Genomic DNA, 21,233 nt, shown 5'->3' on the forward strand with positions numbered 1-21,233 from the left:
ATGCTATTTTCATTCTTCTGCAGACTATTAGGGTTTAGGTGCAGTACATTATTCCAAGACAAGTTCTGCTTAAGTTATGCTGGGACTGGATAAAGGTCTTAACAGGGAATTTAGGGACTTGAGTTCTAGTCTTTTTCACTAACAAGGTCTGACACTCAGTCTCTTGTTGTTGTTGTTCTATTCTGTTCTGTTTTATGGAAACAATTGTCATTATCCATTAAATTGATTTTAAGACTCACAAATGGATGGTGACCAGCACTTTGCAAAACACAGCCGTTGGAGAATCTTGATTGTGCTCAAATTTACATATTTTTGAAGGCATGATTTTGGCTTGAATTAAAAAATTTTTTTCTACTGTGATTGTTTGTTCCATTTGGGTGAGTCTACAATTAGCACGAACAGCTTAAGGAAAACCGAAAGTGTTCTGAACTCCTCAGAGGCTCCTGTCTCTAAATATCAAGATGTGCCCCGGCCTCCCAATGGTTTTTATTCTGTTGGTAATTGATTCTTAGGAAAAGCTGAATTGAAGGCCTCAAATAATATATCTTTTCTTATCTCACTTTCATTTTGACTCGCTGTGTTACCCTCATATTCCTCTCATACTCATTCCTTTCTTCATAGATCCAAAATGTACATTTATTTCAGTTGGGGAAAACCTTGAATGAGAGGAGCATTGCTTGGGTCAGCTTTGGGTGCCCTGAGGAGATGCTGTGGGCGGCTAGCACTGAGCCCGCCTTACTGGCTCTGTTCGGTTAGCACCTCACCAAGTTTAGTTTCAAGTTTGTGCTGATAATTTATGTAATGCCCTATTTAATAACTCATGACTTCTAATCTTAAACTTTGCATTTGTAAGTGCTCCCCCCCCCACCCCGGTGTATAATTTTAAATCTTAAACCTTGGTTTTGTAAGTGATTTTTGTGTGTGTGTATGTGTGTATAATTTTAATCCATGTAAATTTATTTCAAGGAATTTTTTCTATTTGATAAAGTAAATTTAATAGATAAAATTGTGGCCTTTTCCCCACCATGGAAAGTGAATTAATAAACTGAAAAACCTCTTCGTGTATACTTCCAGAATTTTTAAATAAAGGAGGAACTAACTGCATTTTCTGTTGAGGTTGCTATGCATTCAGGTATTCCTAAGATTTTAGTGCCCAACATATGGTTGCCACAGTAATAAACTCAGATTGTGCCCATGTGAGCTACTTGTGCCCATGTTAAGGCCACTCTGTCCCTGTGTCTCTTACTTTCTTTTTCTAGGTGCTCCTCTTCCTCAGCCTTGCTTTTCTGTGCTCCCTTCCCCATCCCCCACGACAAATGCTTGTAGAACCTTTGAGAGTTTTCATTGTGGAAAACGAAGCTTTGAACTGATGAGGACCTAAAGCCAGGGATGTAATTAGGTAGTAAAATCACAGTTAATAAGAGTAAATAGTAGGGCTGGGAAACAGTAACCTCAGCCTAAAAGAAATATTTAGGGTCGCTGCGGTGCCTCAGAATTATTTAATAGGAGAGGAGCGTTTGTGGTTCATTAAGTTGATGAGCAGACAGACAAGCCTTTACATGGGAAGTTACGTACTCTAGAATGAACCAGACTTAAAATTCTTTCATGAGCGAGTGTGTGAGTCATTTAGTGGAGCCTGCTTTGAGAAACCATATGGCGCAGTTCTACTCTGTCCTGTAGGGTTGCTGTGAGTCCAAATCGACTCGATGGCAAGTGAGTTTGGCTTTGGAAAATTGCTTAGGTCATAAAAAAAATTATCCCCTCCTCGGAGAAGCCTTTCTTCATCTTCCCTCCTTAATTTGTCCTTTTCTTACTATCTGACCCAGAACATGGCTTGATTATAGCTTTTCTCTCCTTGTTTTGGAATTAATTATATGCATGCATATATATAAGCACACGCTTATACTCTTTTACTAGAATGAGGCCTTTGAGGGAAGGGATGTCTCTTACTCCTGTTTGTATCCTTAGTGCCAAACATAGAGTCTGGCTCAGTTGTTTTAATGAATGAAGGAATGAATGAGATAGGAGACAACCCTGGAGGGAATTGTATTCTTTTATGGAAAAACATCTATGCAATTTAATGGAAATAAGTGACAACATGAGATTCACATTTTTTCTTTATTTCAGATTCACATTTTAAAAGAGTTTCTAAAATCATTTCATTTTTCTGTCTACAAGTAGATGTATGATTTTAGAAAAACAAAAACTTTTAGGATATCCTGGTGTTGGATTATGCTATTAGCACGTAGTTTTAAAAGATATATTAGATATTAGATTTTAATATGTATAGTGACTGATGAAAATATTGTACTTCTGAATTCATGGAAGAAGAAATGAGATTTAAGTTGTTGCTTAAGGTCCTTCTGTTACATGGAAGTAAAAATTTTGGAATTTGTTGAGGATGTGGGCCACTGGATTCCCTCTATTAACTCCATTTTCCATTTTACTTTTTTTTAAAGGGTCTTCGATTGACCTTGATCTCAGGTTAAATACAAATATTTAAAGATTTCAGTATGAGATGAGGGTGAGACGGTGATCTCTGGCTTTAACTGTGCTACTCTAGCAACCTAGAGAATAATTTCCCTTCTGAAGAATTCTCTAGTAGAGCTGTATATGTGACCCTCCACTGAGTTACAGAAATGGATCTTAGAGAGGTTCTCCCCCAACCCTGCCTGCCTGCCTCTACCCTTCTCCACTCTCCCTCCTCACTGCACTAGGAGACCCAGAGAAATCTAGTAACTTCTCACCAGAGGCAGAACTGGGAGGGACAAGAACCCTCTATATCGTTGGCATTCCAGTCCTCCTTCTTCTCTGCCTTAGCAGCCTCTAGCTTACTCACTGTCATAGTCCAAGTGAACACCATTGTGTGAAAAAAAACAATTATCTCTTTTCCCACACTTTGCTTGTTGCTTATCTACAACTCCTTCTGTCTATCCCTGTGTAGCCGTCACTCTCCGTCTTTCTTTTTTTCCTGCTACTTCTACCTCTTTCTCCTGTTTCTGACCCCTTTTCTTCTCTTTGCTTTCTTCCTCTCACCCCTCCTTCTTTCTTAACTGACTAGGATATAGAACAGCAGTATTATATTAATTGGAGTTTCTGGTTGCATGCAACAGAAACTGGCTCTGACCAACTCAAGTGAAAAAAGGATATTTTTAGACAGATAGGAGGAGGGACCAAGGATGCCTTTGGAGCTTTCAGCAGAAGGGACTTAGGGGCAGTTGCTTTAGGGTAATGCTCTTAGGATGGAATGACTCCCATTTTTAGTCTTTGTGTTACTCTATGTGAGATTGATATTTCTGAACAGGTGAGTCCAATTGGTCTAACTTGGGACTTAATCCACCCCAGAGGAAAATCAAGGTGCTGGATGTTGGGCAGACATAAACAACAGGCACTCAGGGTGTGTTTTTCAATATTTGGTATATTGAATTAGGTTTTATGTCAAGTTATGGTGGAGAATGGCTTTAAACAGGGATTTTAAAGAAGGAGAACTTACATGAATTTATTATCTTTTTAATAAGACCCTTATTGGTATATATATGTATTTTTCCTGTAAGATATGCCTGCTTAGCTCTAGAGGTTGAACTAGTTAAAAAAATATTTCTGTATTTCCTATTTCCCAGAAAGGATTTTATATGTATATCGAAATATCATGATACTATAAAAAAAAAGACAAAGAGACAAAACTCAAGTGATAGAAAGGGAATGAAGGTCATAAAAGCAAAAAGCAAAAAAAAAGAAAAAAAATCTAGATAGTGAAGCTCAAAAGTTGGTAATGAATTTCCTGGTAGCTCAGTCAAAAGGGGGAAATGGGAGGCTTCTATAGCCGTCACTGTTGAATAAAAACTCTTTATTTTAAAGGTAAATAATCTTCCCTTCCCCCCTTCTGTCTGGTTCATTTGTTCGTTCTTTCATTCATTGAAAAAATAATTATTGAGCACCTGTCCCAGAGTGTCTTCTAAGCTCTAAGGATATAGCAGTGAACAAGAGATATAAAATCCCTCATGGAGTTTGTGTTCTAGTGGGGGAGACAGAAAATACACAAACAAAAGATCAGCAATAAGGACTCTGCAGAGAATGAAATTGTGCTGATGTGTTAGTGACTGGCTGGCTGCTTCAGATCAGAGATTCAGAAAAGTCCTCTTTGAGGTGGTGACAGTTAAGCTGATAAGGAGGAAGAATGTTCTAGGCAGAGAGAATACCAAGTACAAAGTCCTTAAGATGGGTATGAACTTGATATGACTGAGGAACCAAGAGAAAGCCCATGTGCCAGGAACACAGAGGGTAGAGGCTAATGTAGGTGATAAGGACTGAGTTCTCTGCCAGGGCTTTGTACTTAAGGGGATGTAGGAAGCTGTTGGAGAGTTTAAATGATCCGGTATGAACTTAAGAAGACTTTTTAAACTCATCTTTTAGAACTCTATTCAAAACTCTTCATGATAAAATTATCTCTGCTTCATATTTCTTTTGTGCTGCTTTTGCCATAATGGTCTGATTGTTTACATGTCTGCCTTCCCTGTGAGCTTCCTTAAGACAGAAACCATGTCGTCTTCATTTTTACATCCCTAAAATATAACTCGGTGCTTACAAATAGACACACAAACGAAGAAGGGATTTATTGTATGAGTTGTAAAGGACATTGGCAAAGCCTAGTGAGGTGTCCTTGGAGTTTATTGAAAGTGTACACCTCTCGAGGAGACTTCAACTTGATGAAAGACCAATTATCACTTAAAACTAAGGGCATAAGGTTTATTTTTAGTTCTGTGTATAGTTCAGGTGTTTAGCCTTCTGACTTATAATAATGGTTCTCAACCACAGTTTTTCATCAGAATTATCCATGAGCCAGATCTCATATCTGGTGAATTAGAATTTCAGGGAGAGAGGTCAGGATATCTGTGTCTTAAAATAGCTTTAGAGGTTTTTCTGAATAGTACTTGAAGTTTGAATCCCTTGTTTTGGAGGATCTGAAATATCATACAAGAAATGCTCTCTGAGTTCAGGAACACATCTGCCTGGTTCATGGTATTGTCCATGGTGCCAGACACCAGTAACAGAGCAATCAGTAACTATTTGTTCGATAAATAAATGAATCACCTGTGTGTAGAGCTGTGGTGAAGTCTCTGCATGTCTCCTTTCCTTTCTTCTTCCCTTTCCTCATCTTCATTACTGCTACTAAGCCTGCAATGCAAGTTTTGCTGCTGGTCAAAAGATGGGGGTGAGAAGTTGCTAGCCAGGGGTTGAAGGGCCGTCATTTTCTGGAAGTGGTGGGGTCTGCCTACAGCACTGAGTCAGAAAGGGTGGTAAATTCCCAGGAGCTGCAGAGAAGGTGGATAGATGGACAACCTGCAATAGAGCTGTAGGTTGAATTTAAGTTACTTTTATTTGAGTTGAAGATACCTTCACTTGTTTCTGCTGCCGTCGAGTCGATTCCGACTCTTAGCGACCCTGTAGGACAGAGTAGAACTGCCCCATAGGGTTTTCAAGGAGCAGTTGGTGGATTCGAACTGCTGACCTTTTGATTAGCAGCCTGAACTCTTAACCATTGTGCCATAGGGAACATAGTTGCTTCTTAAAAAAAAAAAAAAAAAAAAAGTATACACATTTAAGAATGGTTAATTCTATTATCTTCTTGCAGGATGATCCTGTCATGTGGCATATGTTTGAACAGTTTGGGCTCATGCACAGAAAAATTTGCTCCAGAATCCTTTCTGCAAACACCTGACTGGTGTGCAAGGCTCTTGTTTCTCTTGCTTTCTCTAAGCAACGACTCTTTTGTACATACTGGAAGAGGACAACCTGTTCCTTGTTTGTGTTCATTGTTGGTTTCTATTCTTGAGTAAGTTTAAAGAATAGTAACTTAGAAGTTACTATAAGATTCTAGATTTGAGATTTAGTTCACATGGTGTGTGACTTCTGTCTTAAAAGTCTGGATAATATCTCACCTATAAACATCTTAACATGTGGAAAAGAATAAGATGACTATATTTGAAAAGATTTTTTTTTTTTTAAATCCCTGCGGTGCATGCTGTAGTTTCTAAAATGAATACATTGGATTGTCTAGTCTGCATTCTTCCCTCCTCCTAGCGTTATCATAGGCTTCTGTGCGTCGAAGGGAAGCAAGCCACACATTGGTCTTACTGCTGTGCCACACCAGTCGGCTTCCATCTCTGGCAGGTTTGGCAATCTTCCTTCTGTGTATGTCCAGAAAATTTTTTACCTTTATCATTTTTCTTCTCAATTATTTTCCTCCTGTTGCATCAGGAAAATCTATCTTTCTCCTGAGGTTCACCCTTCAGCCAGAGATTAGACAGGCCCACAAAACAAAATGAAATTAAATGGGCACACCAGCCCAGGGGCAAGAACGAGAAGGCAGGAGGAGACAGGAAAGCTGGTATTGGGGAACCCAAGGTCGAGAAGGGGAGAGTCTTGACATGTCCTGGGGTTGGCAACCAGTGTCACAAAACAATATGTGCATTAGTTGTTTAATGAGAAACTAATTTGCTCTGTAAACCTTCATCTAAAGTACAATTAAAAAAAAACTATCTTTCTCCTCTCTTATTTGCCCTGCTTCCACTCACCCCTACCTCAGATTTAAGATCAATCCTAATGCCAATATATTAAGAAAACTATGCATTTTCAAAAGAGCCCTGGTGGTGCAATGATTAAGCGCTTGGCTGCTAACCTAAAGGTTGGTGGTTTGAATCCACCCAGCCACTCTGTGGGAGAAAGACCTGGCCATCTAATCTGCTCCTGTAAAGATTACAGCCTAGAATAGCCTATGGGGCAGTTCTGCTCTGTCACATGGGGTCACAGTGAATTGAAAATTGACTCGATGGCACCCAACACCACCATGCATTTTGAAGTGCAGTTAGATATAATATAGTACCAGCTAAAACACATGAAATAATTCAAGATTCACTTTAGAGTCACTATAAATATTTTCATTGATTTCCTCATCTACTTGTTTCTCAAGTCTTAGCACTGAGGGAAGATAATTTAAGATGCAAACAAACTTATTTAATTATTTTATGTTTTAGCTTTTAGGCTTTGAAATAATGTTTTGTACTACATTTTGTTTTAGATATATGATTTTAGTGACAAGATGGAATAAGTAATCATTTTTGGACTAGCCTAAGAACCTAAAAATTCTGGAAAATATTTCCAGAGTTATAATGTTAACCTTTCTGAATAAATATTTGGAATATAATTCATTTGCAAGTTAAGGTCTTAGTATAATTGATGATGGGTATTAAGAAGAGTTTAAACACTGGATCTTGGTTTATTATAGTGAACCTATGATTAGTATCTTCATCATAGATAATGGAGTTATAGTTCTCTGCCTTCTAAGCTTGATGTAATTCAGTCTTCGGTTTAAAGAATACGTATTTCTCACTTTTTTTGTTTTTCACTTTCTTAACTTGAAAAAGCTTTATGAGTAAGCAGTGAAACTTGGCATGAGGAGTTTTTACCTGAAACCATTCAGTTTGAGACTCTGTATTGTTCAAGTGGTACTCTGGAGCAAGCCTGTTTCTGTGTTTTATATAGGGACTGCTTTCTGATGATGAATGATAGATGATATACAGGATTATGTTTACCTGCGTGCTGTAACATAACAGCCTTGTGCTCAGATTGTGTGGCACTAGGCTCAGGTTATCTTGAGATGAAACATTTTCTTCCATTCCCCTTTGATGGGTCCCTTTAGATTTCTATGTGTTGAGAACATTAGCTTAGTGTTCTTGGTTTGTTTAATAAGTGGCTGGGCTAGCTCAATGCCATGTTGCCAGCTCAGTGATGTTTGCATTGGGAAGTGAGCTCTCTTCAGGCAGGACAAGGCCGTGTTACCGAGACTCAGGGCTAGCAAGTGATGTGTATTTGTCTGGGTCTAGCTGTCAGGTCTGAAAGGACATCTTTTCAGGCTTATTATGAAGAGTCCAGTTCCCATCAAATTAAATGGGAAGATATAACATAGCTAATGTTGTCCACAATTCTCCTAACTTGCCCATCAAAGATCTGCCCCTGGTTTTACTCTAATTACACCCATGGGGTGGGGGTGGGAGGGGGAGAGTATTTCTATTCTGAACTAATTCTTCAATAAATAAAGTCCACTGCTTGTTGACTGTATATGAGATCCCAATTTCAAATTACAGTGTAAAGAGATACCACAGTCAGTTCTACACCTTGTTCTCATAAGGAAAGGATACCAGTTTATTTAGTACTTTTAGGAGAAAAATAAGTGATGGAGATACTTGACGTCAGTTTCTGCCTTACCTCTATGATTAATCTTGACTCCAGATTTGTTAAGCAAATGCATCATTGTCTTATACTTTGCAGGCCTTATATTCTGTGATTTATAATCTTGAAGAAGAACGACTTGCTTTCTTTTACTGTATGTTCAATCAAAGACTGTAGCATTCATTCTTGTTGTTTTAATTAGAGTATTTAGCACGATAGATTTAAAATAGACTGAGTAAAATACAGGTTGTTATAAATATACAGTTGTATTTCTGGTTATAATCAGATTAACCTATCTAATTTGTAAGGAATTGTGAAACACTGAATATTTCTATTTCCCTAAGCAATTAGAACAAAAGTAGACTCAGTTGTGCATTTAAAAAAGTATGCCTTTTTCCTATTTTTACAAGTTTTAAAATTAAATGCAGATATTGTTTCTCAGTCACTGGGTATAATGGGAGGAAATGATTAAGAAGAAAATGTTGCTAAAAATAATAAAATTAAACATTTTGTTTGTGCTTGTGTATGACAATTAAGACAATGCTGTCTTCAGGAAAAAGCAGTTTATAAATTAAGTGTCCTGACATTTAAGAAGTCTGAGAACCAAGGTCTCAGGAACCAAGGAAGGGAGGTTAAAAGTTGTATGTTTCAGTCATTTGTAGAGATTCTCACTTCACAGTGTGTTTTTGTAGGAATTTGTTCCATGGAGTTTTGTGGTTCATTCTTTGCAGGTAACTGGTAATTGCTTTCCTCTCCTAAAAACAAACCCGACCTGGTAATCTTATTCTTTTGTTCATGAGAAGTTCAAATAAGCAAAAAAAATGAGTATAGTATAGCAACATCAACTCTGTTCTGTTTACATGTACTTCTGTGGGGAGGGACACTGGCTACCTTAGAGATCTTCTGACATTTTGGTAATGAATTTGGTAAAGCCGGAGCCAGTAACATTTACTTTATAGTTGCTACTCAGGAGACTGAAGAGGCAGAGCTGAGAGTAGAATCAACGTCTGTACTTTAAATTGAGAGAGTTGAACTAAGTGATGGTTTAATATGTTATGATTTTGGTATATAGCAATCATGAGGGAAGTTCATAACCTCATGCGTTGTTGTTATATGCATAAGCAGGCTTTAGGGATAAAGATGTGAGAAATAATAACAGTGTGGATCCAGATTCGCGTGGATACAGGTGGTAAAAAGGGGCAAAAAAATATCTTGGGATCGAAGTTTGTCTCCTTTCTGTGGTCCCATGCTATAGAAGAGCTGCGTGCTAGAAACAGTTCTGAGCACTTTCTGTATATTATTAATTCATTTAATTTTCCCAACAGACAACCTTATGAGGTAATTAGTTATTATTCCCATTGTACAGGTAAAGAAACTGAAGCACAGAGAGGTAATATAATACTGCTTATAAGAGTCTGGATTTGAACCCCGACAACTTTCTCTGGACTTGGGGTACCCAACCACTACACTCTATATTGCTAGATAGATAATCCATGTTCTGTGACTTTGTCATACTAGTTATTACATAACCCATTGCCATCGAGTTGATTCCGACTCATAGCGACCCTAAAGGACAGAGTAGAACTGCGCTACAGGGTTTCCAAGGAGAAGCTGGTGGATTCAGACTGCTGACCTTTTGGTTAGCAGCCAAGCTCTTAATCACTGCGCCACCAGGGATAAAATGCCCCTTTTAACCCACCATTCATGCAATCATCAGTTTTTGAGTGTGTGCTCTGTGCCAGGCACAGTATCAAGTCCGACAGATACAGAAGAGAGAGAAATCCGTCTCTCATTAGACTTGCAGCTGAGTCAGAGAGACAGACTAAATCAACCACAGAAACGTGAGGACAAACTGGACTAAGAGAAGGAGTGTTGAGAGCATAAAGCAGGGGCCTGATCCCATCAGGTTGCCAGAGAAGGCCCCACCAGAGTGATTGAGAACTGAGATCCGCAGCAAAGGGGAGGAGGTCACCATCTAAACCCTCCATGATGTAAAGCAGACCCTTCAAGCCTGGTCTCTTAGGGAGCTTTCCCTGGCCCCCTTCAGAGCCCTTGCTGTCAATGCCTTAATAAGGTTTCAGACTCCTCCTGTGTCCCCGTATTTGTTCAGGTTCCTGTGCAAATTCTAAGGATTAAGTAAATGCACATTGATTGAACTGCAGTCATCTTTGGTGACTTGTGTTCCGTTCCACCTTCTGCTTCCTGCCTTTTACCAGGTGTTGGGAGTGGCTGAATGTAGCTTCGGAACAGACATGGGAGGTAGGAGAGTGAGTCAGATAGTATGCCTTGACTCTCTAAACACTTTTTATAAGCAGATATATGTAATTTGAAAGAGAGCTTTTATTTTTAAAATCTACCTCTTCATTACTTTGTCTTTTAGCACATTCTCGGAGAATGCACTGTACATGGTTTGATGTTCTCTTACAGCTATACTCAGAAAGTTAATTTCACTAGCTCCCCTGGCATTAGCACTGAAGTTATAGTGACACATTTTTAAAAATTCATTCACTAATTATTAATTAAGCCAAATTAACGCTCTAGGATGGATGCACTCTCAGTACTTTTATAAATGTAAAGCATCTGTCTGACAGGAAGCATTGCAAGGCTTATAAAGGTATAGAAAACTTGGTTACTGCACTCAGGGTGCTCTCCAATTTAGTATAAAGGAAAATAATCACAACAGAGCTGTGAGGGCCCATCAGGAAGTGATTTAGAGTATGTACCTTATATGGGAACCAGATTGCCTGTCTCCAGCATGGCACTTTGTGACCTTGGGCGTCTAATTCTCAACGCTTCCTGAGTAAAATGGGAATTATAATGGAAATTTATAGGGGTGATTGTGAGGATTAATTAGCCAAATTGTATAAAGTGCCTGGCACATAGTATGCATTATATTACTGTTTGTTTTTATTATCATCGTTGTTGTCATGGTTATTGTGTGTATCATTGAATGTCATATTTTGGAGTCTAAGTAGAAAGGGGAGGGGTTTCTGAACTGAACAAGAAAAGCGTCATGGGGCTGTATTTAAGTTGTTGTTAGCTGTTGCGGAGTCGGCTCTGACTCACAGTGACCTTATGTACAACAGAACTAAACATTGCCTGGTCCTGCGTCAGCCTCACAATTACCAGCATGTTCGAATCCATCATTGTGGCTGTTGTACAGATCCATCTCACCCAGGGTCTTCCTTGCCCTCACTGGCCCTTTCTTTCACCAAACATGATGTCCTCCTGTAGCAATTAATCCCTCCTTATGACGTGTCCAAAGCAAGCAAGTTAAACAATGTTCTATTCTGATCTATAAAGTTTTCCCTGGCTAATTTTCGGAAGTAGATCCCAGGCCTTTCTAGTCTGTCTTCATCTGGAAGCTCCATTGAAACCTGTCCATCATGGGTGACCCTGCTGGTATTTGAAATACCAGTGGCATAGTAGCTTCCAGCATAATAGCAACATGCAGGTTATCACAGTATAACAAAGTGATGGATGGATGGTGGATATTTAAGTCTAGTGAAATGGAAACAATTTTCATAGGCAGAGATGATGAGAATATTCCAGAAAAAACTTCAGATACAGGAAGGTATCAAGTATGTTTAGGGAATGGTGAAGAATCCAGGCTAGTGAATAGGGTTCATTTAAGGAGCCATGACAAATTCACCAGGAAAAGTAGGTTGGAACCATATCTTGGTGAGGGATAGGTGGTCTGAGCTGGGCTTTCGAGCAGAATTAACACTCTCGAAGGCTTGTTCTGGAATTACTGGAGTAGGCAGGAGGTAGAGGCAGAAAGAAAAAGTGTTAGTCCTAATGTGCAGTGGTCAAGGTTTGAAATAAAGTGCTGATGATAGTTGTGAAAGAAAAGTCAGAAGCAGATTCATCAGGAAGCTAATGAAAGTTACGATTCGGTGCCCCTTCCTTGCTTGGGCCTCTGTCTCAGGGCCATTGGAGGAGTCCTAGTGGGGTGTTCATATGGTCATATGTTTTTGTAAAATTAAAAAAGATATTTTGTGTCCTTTTTCTTAAAACAGGCCTCCCCTCAAAGGATCCTTTTCGGGCCCCCAAACCTGGATCCACCCCATAGTTGAAAGAAACTATGGAGAAAGAATCAATCCAGGTATTGATTCGATGAGGGTGGGAACAGTGAAGGAGAGGATAGAATCAAAGATGATTTTTGAGATTTTAAGCCTTGCTGACTGGAAGGAACCCTGGACAGGAAAGGGGGGTGTTGGGAGAAGCCAGTTAGGGAGCAGTGGTTTCAAACCAGGTTAGCTTCACCAGGGAAATTTGGCTTTCCTCTATCCTCAGTTGCTATCCTGCAAGTATGATACTTTTCAGTTCTAAGGGGTAGGGAAGGGGGCCCAATCATGACTGCTAATTAATGGGCTAGAGCTGGAAACACGTATCATAGTGACATCTTTGTAATGCTACTTTGTGTATGCTAAACCTAGTTGTCTGAAACTTTAAAAAAAAGTCTCCCTGTTTTTTTTTTTTTTTTTTTGGTATAAGTCTGCCATATTTGGTAAATCTTAGTGCTTCTGGACTATTTTCAAGTTGTACCATCTGTTCTCTGGAAAATTCTATTTTGAAGAAATTTAATTGATTCAAAAATGGTTGAAATGTTAATTTCACAGCTATCACGTCAAGGTTCTGGTGGTAGCACCTGACTGGGAAAAGCTCTTCTCAGCTTTTGTTTCCCCTTCTTTTAAACAAGTAGGAGGAAATCAGATGTCAAAATTGAAGAATATGCTAAAATGGCCAAAATCCAATCCTCAAGAGTACAGTATGTTTACTTTCCATATAACAGAATGTAAATATAATTAACATAGGGGCATAGTTTTCATTTTTGAATATATTAGGGTGTGTGTGTATGTGTATCTGCAATAAGGCTTTTTTTTTTGGAAAACAATGTCACATAAAAAACAAACCTGAAAACATGGTAAGGCCTGAGGCAGATGTCCTCAGGGAAGGACCATTAGCAAATTAATGGCTCAGAGTTTTGTTTAGACTACTATATTAAGCCATTTGTTGTTTTGAGAATCATCCCTTGTGTATCAGAGGAATTGAATTCCTGAGTAGAGAAATATAGTTGTAAATTCTAAAATGCTTCTGAAATTCATATATGTTATTTTTTTGACAGCCTAAAGATTTAATGACCATAAGCTTTAGTTCAGAGAAATGATTTAGAAGTATAGTCAGCCCTCCAAGTCCTTGGGTTCCACATTCAACCAACCTTGGCTGGAAAATATTCGGGGGAAAAAAAGACTTTTTTTCTTGTTATTATTCCCTAAACAATATAGTATAACACCTATTTACATTGTATTAGGTATTATAAGTAATCGAGAGATGATTTAAAATATATTGGAGGATGTGCATAAGTTATATGCAAATAATACACCATTTTATATAAGAGACTTGAGCATCCAAGGATTTTGGTATAGGTGAGGGGTCCTGGAACCAATCCCCCCGGATACTGAGGGACCACTGTGTTTGCAGATTAATTCTAGGAGGATTTTATTTATTTTCCCAGGTTGGTCTGGTATTGCTCTATAAAATTAGTCCAAAGTCAGTATTTGTTACATTGTTTCTCAATGTGTGGCATGCACAAACATTTTAAATTTTAAATTTTAAGAGTTATGTATTTTAATATTCATTTATGTGTAGACTCTGGCAGGTGGTACTGGTTTTCCACTAGTGGCAATGATATAAGACATTTTACAGTAAATTAAGTTAAAAGAGTATGTCTGTTTAAACAGAAATGGTAGTACATCGTGGAACACGTGGTGGCAGAAGTTGGGAAAGTTGATGCATGATTAACTAAATTTAGGAAACATTGGTTGATTGCTAAACAATATAAATGATGCTGGCTTGTAGTACTGTAATTTTTATTATGTTGTTAAATAAAAGCCCTATAGCTATTGGTACTATATATAAGTTAGAATACTGGCTCTTTAAGAATCTTTTATTAAAGAAACTGAGTTATTTGGGTCCTTGGTACCTAACATCAAAGTTAATTAAGTCACTTTAATTGGTTGACTGCTGGTCAGTTAAAAAGAAGAAAGGATACGTCAAATTCTATTCTGTTGAGAAGGTTTCTAGGGCTTCCTGGCAAGTGTAGGACAGTTTTATAAAAGTGATGCATGTACTCGCCATTCCCAGGATGAGCTGGCATGGCACACCAAGCCCTGCGCAAAGGACTTTTGTTAAGCTTTGTCAATTAAAATGTAGGAAAGATTCTTCTGGTTTTGGTTTATATAAGCTAGTATCTAGTGAGAAAGGTAGACGACATATTTTTTCTCCCTTAGAGCAGAAAAGAAAAATCAGGATATTTAGAAGATGCTTTGAAATAATTTTATTCAAAAATATTTTTAGAAATATTAGACTATCTGGGAACAAAATTTCAAGTATTGATATAGATTTTATTTTTAGAAAGAGTACGCATTTAACATTTTATAACATTTAATTATATTAAAAAAACAAGTTGATACATGTCTACACAAAATGGAAGAAATGTGGATATATATAAAATAGAAAGTATCTCTTCTTCCCTCTAAGCTTTTCTCATCTCTGTTCCTCAGAAACAACTATTGTTAATAGTTTGAAGTCACCTAATTTTTAAGGTCATGTATAATGACATTTAGAATTGGGATGAGTAGGAACATTTTCTCCAGATTTGTGTTTCTGTTGCCTGGGTTTATATTTTCAAGTGAATTTGATATGTGAGATGACTGTGAGCTTAGAGAATAGAAAGGGGCTACTTGAGGTAAGGTAGTCAGGGAGGGGTCTCAGGATAACACTTAGGGTGAGATCTGCAGAAGAGCCATAGGAAGAACTAAGGGAAGAGGAGGACAGCTTTATGAGTAGTGGGAAGAGCAAGGCTCCTAGAGGCAGAAAAGAGTTTTGATTTGTGTTGAAATTCTCACTCCATCACAGAGCAGCAGTGTGAGCTTGGGAAGGTTTCCTTACCTCTCTGAGCTTTAGATTCCTCAACAGCAAGGTTTAGTAAATGTTACTTTCCTTTTGTGCTTTCGTCAGGCCTCGTCTGTCTGTCTGTCTCTTCTTTCTCTTTTTAATAAGGAGACCTGTCTAAGAACTGGCACAGGAATGAATACATGACATGTTTTCTCCTAGAAAAATGGAATTTAGTATTTTAGTCACCCCACCATACATGCATTTAATCATGCACTCATTTATCAGGAGAATATTCTCCCACTTTCCCCAAGTATCTGTCATTAGGTTGTAAAAGGTCATTGTACTTACCTGCCCCGGCGTCTTCCTGGAATTTAGATGGCCTTTGCTGGTTTCACTTTGCACTTATCAATATTTTAGCACTGGGATAAAAATAAAAACAAAGGCTCTCCTCTTACAGTGTAAGAACATGGGTCATGTGTGCTTAGTCATGCAGGTAAGATGAGTAGCAGAACCCTGTGGGGTGGCCAGTTTAAAGAAGTATTTTATGTGGGCTGGAGCTGCCCTCCTACAGAATGATTGCCTCAGAATTAGAGGAAATGAGCACAATTGCTCCTGAGGAGGGTAATGTGTTTTTGCTTTTCAAAGGTTGTTGTATAAGCTTTAATTACCTAATCCAAACACAGAAGCTTTCTACAAGCAGCTTTACCTCTCAGCAGCTGTGTTATTGTTGTTAGGTGCTGTGGAATCGATTTTTGACTCATAGCAACCCGATGTGATAAAGTAGAACTGCCCCATAGGGCTTTCTAGGCCGTTATCTTTATGGGAACAGATCTCCAGGTCTTTCTCCCACGGAGCCTCTTGGTGGGTTTGAACGGCCGATCTTTTGGTTAACAGCTGAGTGCTTAACTGTTGAGCCACCAGGGCTCCTTTTGGCAGCCATAGTCAACCTTAATATATTGCAGCATCTTTAGTCTTGAGAAATCACTGTATTATAACCAACTATGTTATATAACCCACCCATAAGGGTAAGACAAAATCCTTTTTTTTAATATTGGCTACTGGAAATTGTATCTTTAAAACAAGGGTTGGCTTAAATGCATTTGGGTAGTTATTTGAGGTGCAGCTAGAGTTGTGATTCTCCGTTTGTAGAATCTGTGCGTCATGTCTAGATCAGCACCGTTACAATGGTTTCATTTTCTGTGCTGTTTTTGCTTTGTACCCAGTTGCCTTTGGCTGGCATGTGCTTATCGGACCTGCATATTTATTTGTCAAATGAATATTTTCTTATTAAAGTTGAAGGGTCTTTATTTTGTTAATTCTCCTTTATCTACTTACTTTAGCTTTCTTTCTTTAGAGAATTCAGAATTCGGGTGTTTTCCCATCCTGGAATTATTAATCATTAAATATGTGTACATTGCCAGTGAAATAGCTTAGAGCTCAAAGAAGCTTTATAAATAGGGGAGGAACCCCTGCTTTTTAAGAATGGGGACTCTGCCATTCTTGTTATTGAAATACATAAGATTTTGATATTGGGTCATATTAAGGAACTAATGCTATTAATTCTAACTAATTCTATTAATTCTAAATCTCAGGATTTAGGAATCAAATGAGATTCAGGTTATAGAGGAAAAGGGCCAATGTCCTCAGCTCAGAATTAAAATATTAAATTGCACTTAGAATAAATTCTCCCCAAGGTTTGCATTGCTCTTCACAACCTGGCTGCTGCCTTGCTCTTCCTCCCTGCCTCCTGCCTCCTGCCCCCTGCAGTAGCCCCACTGGCCTTTTCCCTGTCCAACTCACCAAACTCTATTCAGCCTCAAGGACCCTCACTCTTCCCAATTCTCAGAAAGCCCTTTCTCCTCTTCACTTAGCTCTTCCCATGGCTCTTCCTCTGCAGATCTCACCCTAAGTGTTACGCTGGGACCCCCTCCCTGACTGCAAGTAGCCGCTTTCTATTCTCTTCCCATGACCCTGTTTATTTCTTTTTTTTAGACTGTATTTATTTCCATCAATTATTGTCTTTGCCCTACTGGAATGTAAATTCTGTAACAGAGGCATTGGTGCCTAATACAGTGCCTGGCATATAGTATGTGGCCAATAAATATTTGTTGGTTAAATAGAAGTTGTTTACTGGTCTGAAGAGCTCCTTTTTGTTTAAGATTAATTTATCATGCTGGACCAGAAGGATTTAAGTATTCCTAATATCAAGAGCCAAGCCAATCTGTTTTCCAGTGCTCTTACGCATCTTCACCTGTTTCATTGTAATTTTATTGAGTGTTTAGAGAGCAGTGCTGGCTTTGCTCAGAGCAGAGAACTCAAAAGATCTCCCAGGGGGAATTGTGCTCACTGTGACATGTCTTTCAGATTTCACCAGGCACCAAATGACTTCACTGCAGATCTTTTATGAATGACAAAGAGGCTTGTTTTGGTCTTCAGTGAGCACATAGTACAGTAATGGAGGTAGAATTATTCTGTTCCCTTTTCCCTGCTGTTGTATCTGTTTGGTGCATCCTTGTAAACAGCCTCTGGATGGCCTTTTTATGGATCTGCCTTCTGTCTCAGAGCTCTTACCCCATCTTTAAACCAAAGGCTGCTGCCCAGCTTCAAGCTGAAAAGGAAATTTTGCCAGTTTGGTGTCAGAAATCAACATTATCACCGTAATGCTTGTCACTGAAAGTGGAAGACTTGAAATGCAAATTTGGTGAGTAATTAAATTAGTTTTGTGTCATTCTTTGGTAGTGTTCTAAATGTTGCTTTTTTATATCTCTCTTAGGTAATCTATTTAAAGAAGACTCCAGAAGAAGCCTACAGACTGCTCCTGTCTGGCTCAAATTGTCCCTACCTTCCATTCAGGTATAACTGCTTGTGAGACTTGGGCTGTAGCACTTTGCTAGAGATCTTGCTACTCTGCAGTTGGATGATTGTGTTCTTTTGATTGTCTTAAGACTGTAACCATGGTGTCATATGGAATGAAATGAGATAATAGTTTTTAGTATTTCATTTTTACAGGATATTTTTTCTGTCTAGTAGGGATAAGGACCCCTGGTGGCACTGTGGTTAAGAACTCGGCTGCTAACCAAAAGGTGGTCAGTTCAAATCCACCAGCTGCTCCTGGGGAACCCTATGGGGCAGTTCTACTTTGGCCTATAGGGTCGCCATGAGTCGGAATTGACTCGATGGCCACGGGTTTAGTAGGGATAAAATAGCTTTTCCCTTTTTAGAATGAAATTTTCCCTTGGCTCCTTTTTTCTCCCAACAATTTAAGCACCAGGAGCACGTGATTTATGAGCTAGCCGTGTTGAGATTTGTTAGATTTCAGTAATGTACCAAGGATAGTAGAATAAGACCCTCTAAATACCTTCCAGGAGCTCATATTTAGTAGGTACCCTAAGTCTACTATTTAGCACACAGATCTGGCTTACACCTGAGGAAGGCTGTCTTTTATAACAGTGTTGGAAGAGAACGTTTTGTAAGTGAAGATCTTTTAAAAACCTGGAGTAAACTTGAGCATGTTGTGGTAGTAATAGGGAACACATATCAAAACTCCTTTGTCCCAGCTTGTGCCACTAACAGTAAAAAATAAGTGACTAAAAAGATAAAATTAGATATCTACCTCATTGCAAACACACAAAAAATTCCAGACGGATTAAAGACCCAAATGTGAAATGCAAAACTGTGAAATGTGAAAGAAAACAAAAGAGAATGTTTTATGGCATCTTGCTAGAGACTAGAGACAATTTACAAATAAGAAAAACTAAACGACCCAATAGAAAAGAGAACAAAGGACGGGAACAGGCAGTTCAGGCAGGGAAACCCAGTGGCTGATAAAGACATGGGAAGATGCTCATCCACACCCGTAATCAGGGGAAAAACACAAAGTACCTGTGATGAGGGGAAACAAAAAACAGTCTCTGACTTACGACAGGGTTCTGTTCCAACGACTCAGTCGTAAGTTGAATACTTCATTGTTTTTTTTTTTTAGTTTTCATTATTATTGCCTTTTATTATCAGTATCTTTATAAATCCAATTTTTAATTGTCTTTGGGGGTTGGAAACTTGCATGTAAAATTACAGATATATTTTAATAATACATACATAAAAAATACACAAATTATAAAAATGTACTCCAACAATGAAGAAGAGTTGGACAACACCGGCATTTTGTAAGTTGTGGTAATAACTCCACCTTTGGAAGATTCTGTATCATCTGGATTATCCTTGGGAATGGGGATGGCGTTTCTAGTCAGAAAATTAGTGAGAGTTATCTGTATGGTCCTTTTTTTTTTCTTTATATAATTCACGGTAACATCTCATTTCTTCCTGAATCTGCCTATTGACTTGAGCAAAGAGATCAGCATTTGTGTCCATGGTTTCAAGCAACTGAAGCACCTGATTTAGTTTAGAAAACTAAATCTATATAGCAGTGTTTTGCACAGTAAATCATAAAATTGTACATCTGTGAGTAAACATTTGAGAATGAGAACATCAGCAAATTATGTGCTGCAACACTGTACGTAGTACATATTACTAACGATAAGATGTGTAAAAAAAGGGACTGCTATAAGTGTGGTTAGTCATAACTTGAATATGTCGTAAGTCGGGAACTACCTGTAAAACCACAATGATATACCATTTCACATCCATCAATCGACAAACGCTGATAAGTCTGGTAACACCAAATGTTGGCAAGAATGTGGAGAAACAGAAACTCCTATACGTAGCTAATTGGGAGTAAATTGCTACAATCACTTTGGTGAGCAATTTGGCAATTCCTGTAAAAGCTGAAATTGCTCGTATTCTATAAACCATCCAGCAATTCCACTTCTAGGTGATACCCTACAGATTTCTTGCACATGTTCGCATATTCAAGATTGTTCCCTGAGTATTATTTACAACAGCAAAAATGTTGATAAAAAATGGCCTCTAATTGGGGAAATGGGTAAACATTGGTTATGTATACAATGAAGTATTAAACAGAAGTTAAAATGAGTGAACTAGATTTACATAGATTAGAATGGATAAATCCTCAAAACATAATATTGCGTGGAAAAGAAAAAAAAGTAACAAAAGGATATATATGGATAGTAACAAGTATATAAATTTTTGTAAATGCACAAAATAAAATCATACTTAGCTCATGAACACACAGAGGACAGCATTCACCTGTGAGAAGGGAGGAAGGCATATGGGGGAAAGAGGCTTTACCTGTATCCGTATGATGGTCTTTCTTTTGTTATTTTTTAAGAGAAATTAAAACCAAATATGGTAAACCACTGATACCTGTCTACATTTGGTGTAGGGTATATAGGTGTCGGTTTTGCTTTATTTTGTACTTTTCTGACTGTTGGAAATATTTTACAATTTTTTTAAGCACAAAAACAAAAAGTTCAGAGATCTCCTTGGAGATTTGTAAGGACATTCCCATTCTAAAGATTCTGAATGGTTTGGAGTAATAAAATAGTCTGTTTAACTCAGAATTTTCCAAAGTACTTCATCCTGAAACATTCCAACACCCCCTGCCCCATTTCTGTTAACTTCCAGCAGAACTAGTGTTCTGAAACACTCATATATACGTTTCTTGTTCTATTGTGCTTTAGGTGAAAATTTACAGCTAAAGTTAATTTCTCATTCAAAAATTTATACACATATTGTTTTGTGATATTAGTTGCAATCCCCAGAATGTGACAGTATGCTCCCCTTTTCCACCCTGAGTTCCCTGTGTCCATTTGTCCTGTTCCTGTCCCTTCCTGTCTTCTCCTCCTGCTTTTGGACAGCAGCTGCCCATTTGGTCTTGTGTATTTGATTGAATTAAGAAGCACTTTCCTCACGTGTGTTATTTTTTGTTTTATAGGCCTGTCTAATCTTTGTCTGAAAAGTGGGCTTCGGGAACAGTTTCAGTTCTGGGTTAGCAGAGCATCCAGGGGCCATAGTTTCGGGGGTTCCACCAGTCTCTGTCAGACCAGTAAGTCTAGTCTTTTTACGTGAATACGAGTTCTGTTCTACGTTTTTCTCCTGCTTTGTCCGGGACACTCTGTTGTGATCCCTGTCAAGGCGGTCGTTGGTCATATATACATTTCTTGATCCATACCCATGCGGAACACCGA

At 38.3% G+C, this 21,233-nt stretch overlaps 1 protein-coding gene across 5 annotated transcripts in view; it reads left to right on the forward strand.

The window, feature by feature from the left end:
- Window positions 1-21,233, forward strand: part of CDC14A (cell division cycle 14A) — a 189,447-nt gene that overhangs the window by 59,358 nt on the left and 108,856 nt on the right. For 4 of the 5 annotated variants that reach the window (XM_023739992.1, XM_004385721.2, XM_023739994.1 and 1 more), the window contains exon 5: window positions 17,903-17,982. In XM_023739992.1, coding sequence (XP_023595760.1) covers window positions 17,903-17,982 — 80 coding nt within the window. Of the gene's footprint in view, window positions 1-6,430; window positions 12,335-17,902; window positions 17,983-21,233 lie in introns of those variants that run through there. The other variant, XM_023739993.1, reaches the window with a different exon arrangement.

This window comes from Trichechus manatus, unplaced genomic scaffold, assembly GCF_000243295.1.
Source record: "Trichechus manatus latirostris isolate Lorelei unplaced genomic scaffold, TriManLat1.0 scaffold00144, whole genome shotgun sequence".
Taxonomy (NCBI): Eukaryota; Metazoa; Chordata; class Mammalia; order Sirenia; family Trichechidae; genus Trichechus; species Trichechus manatus.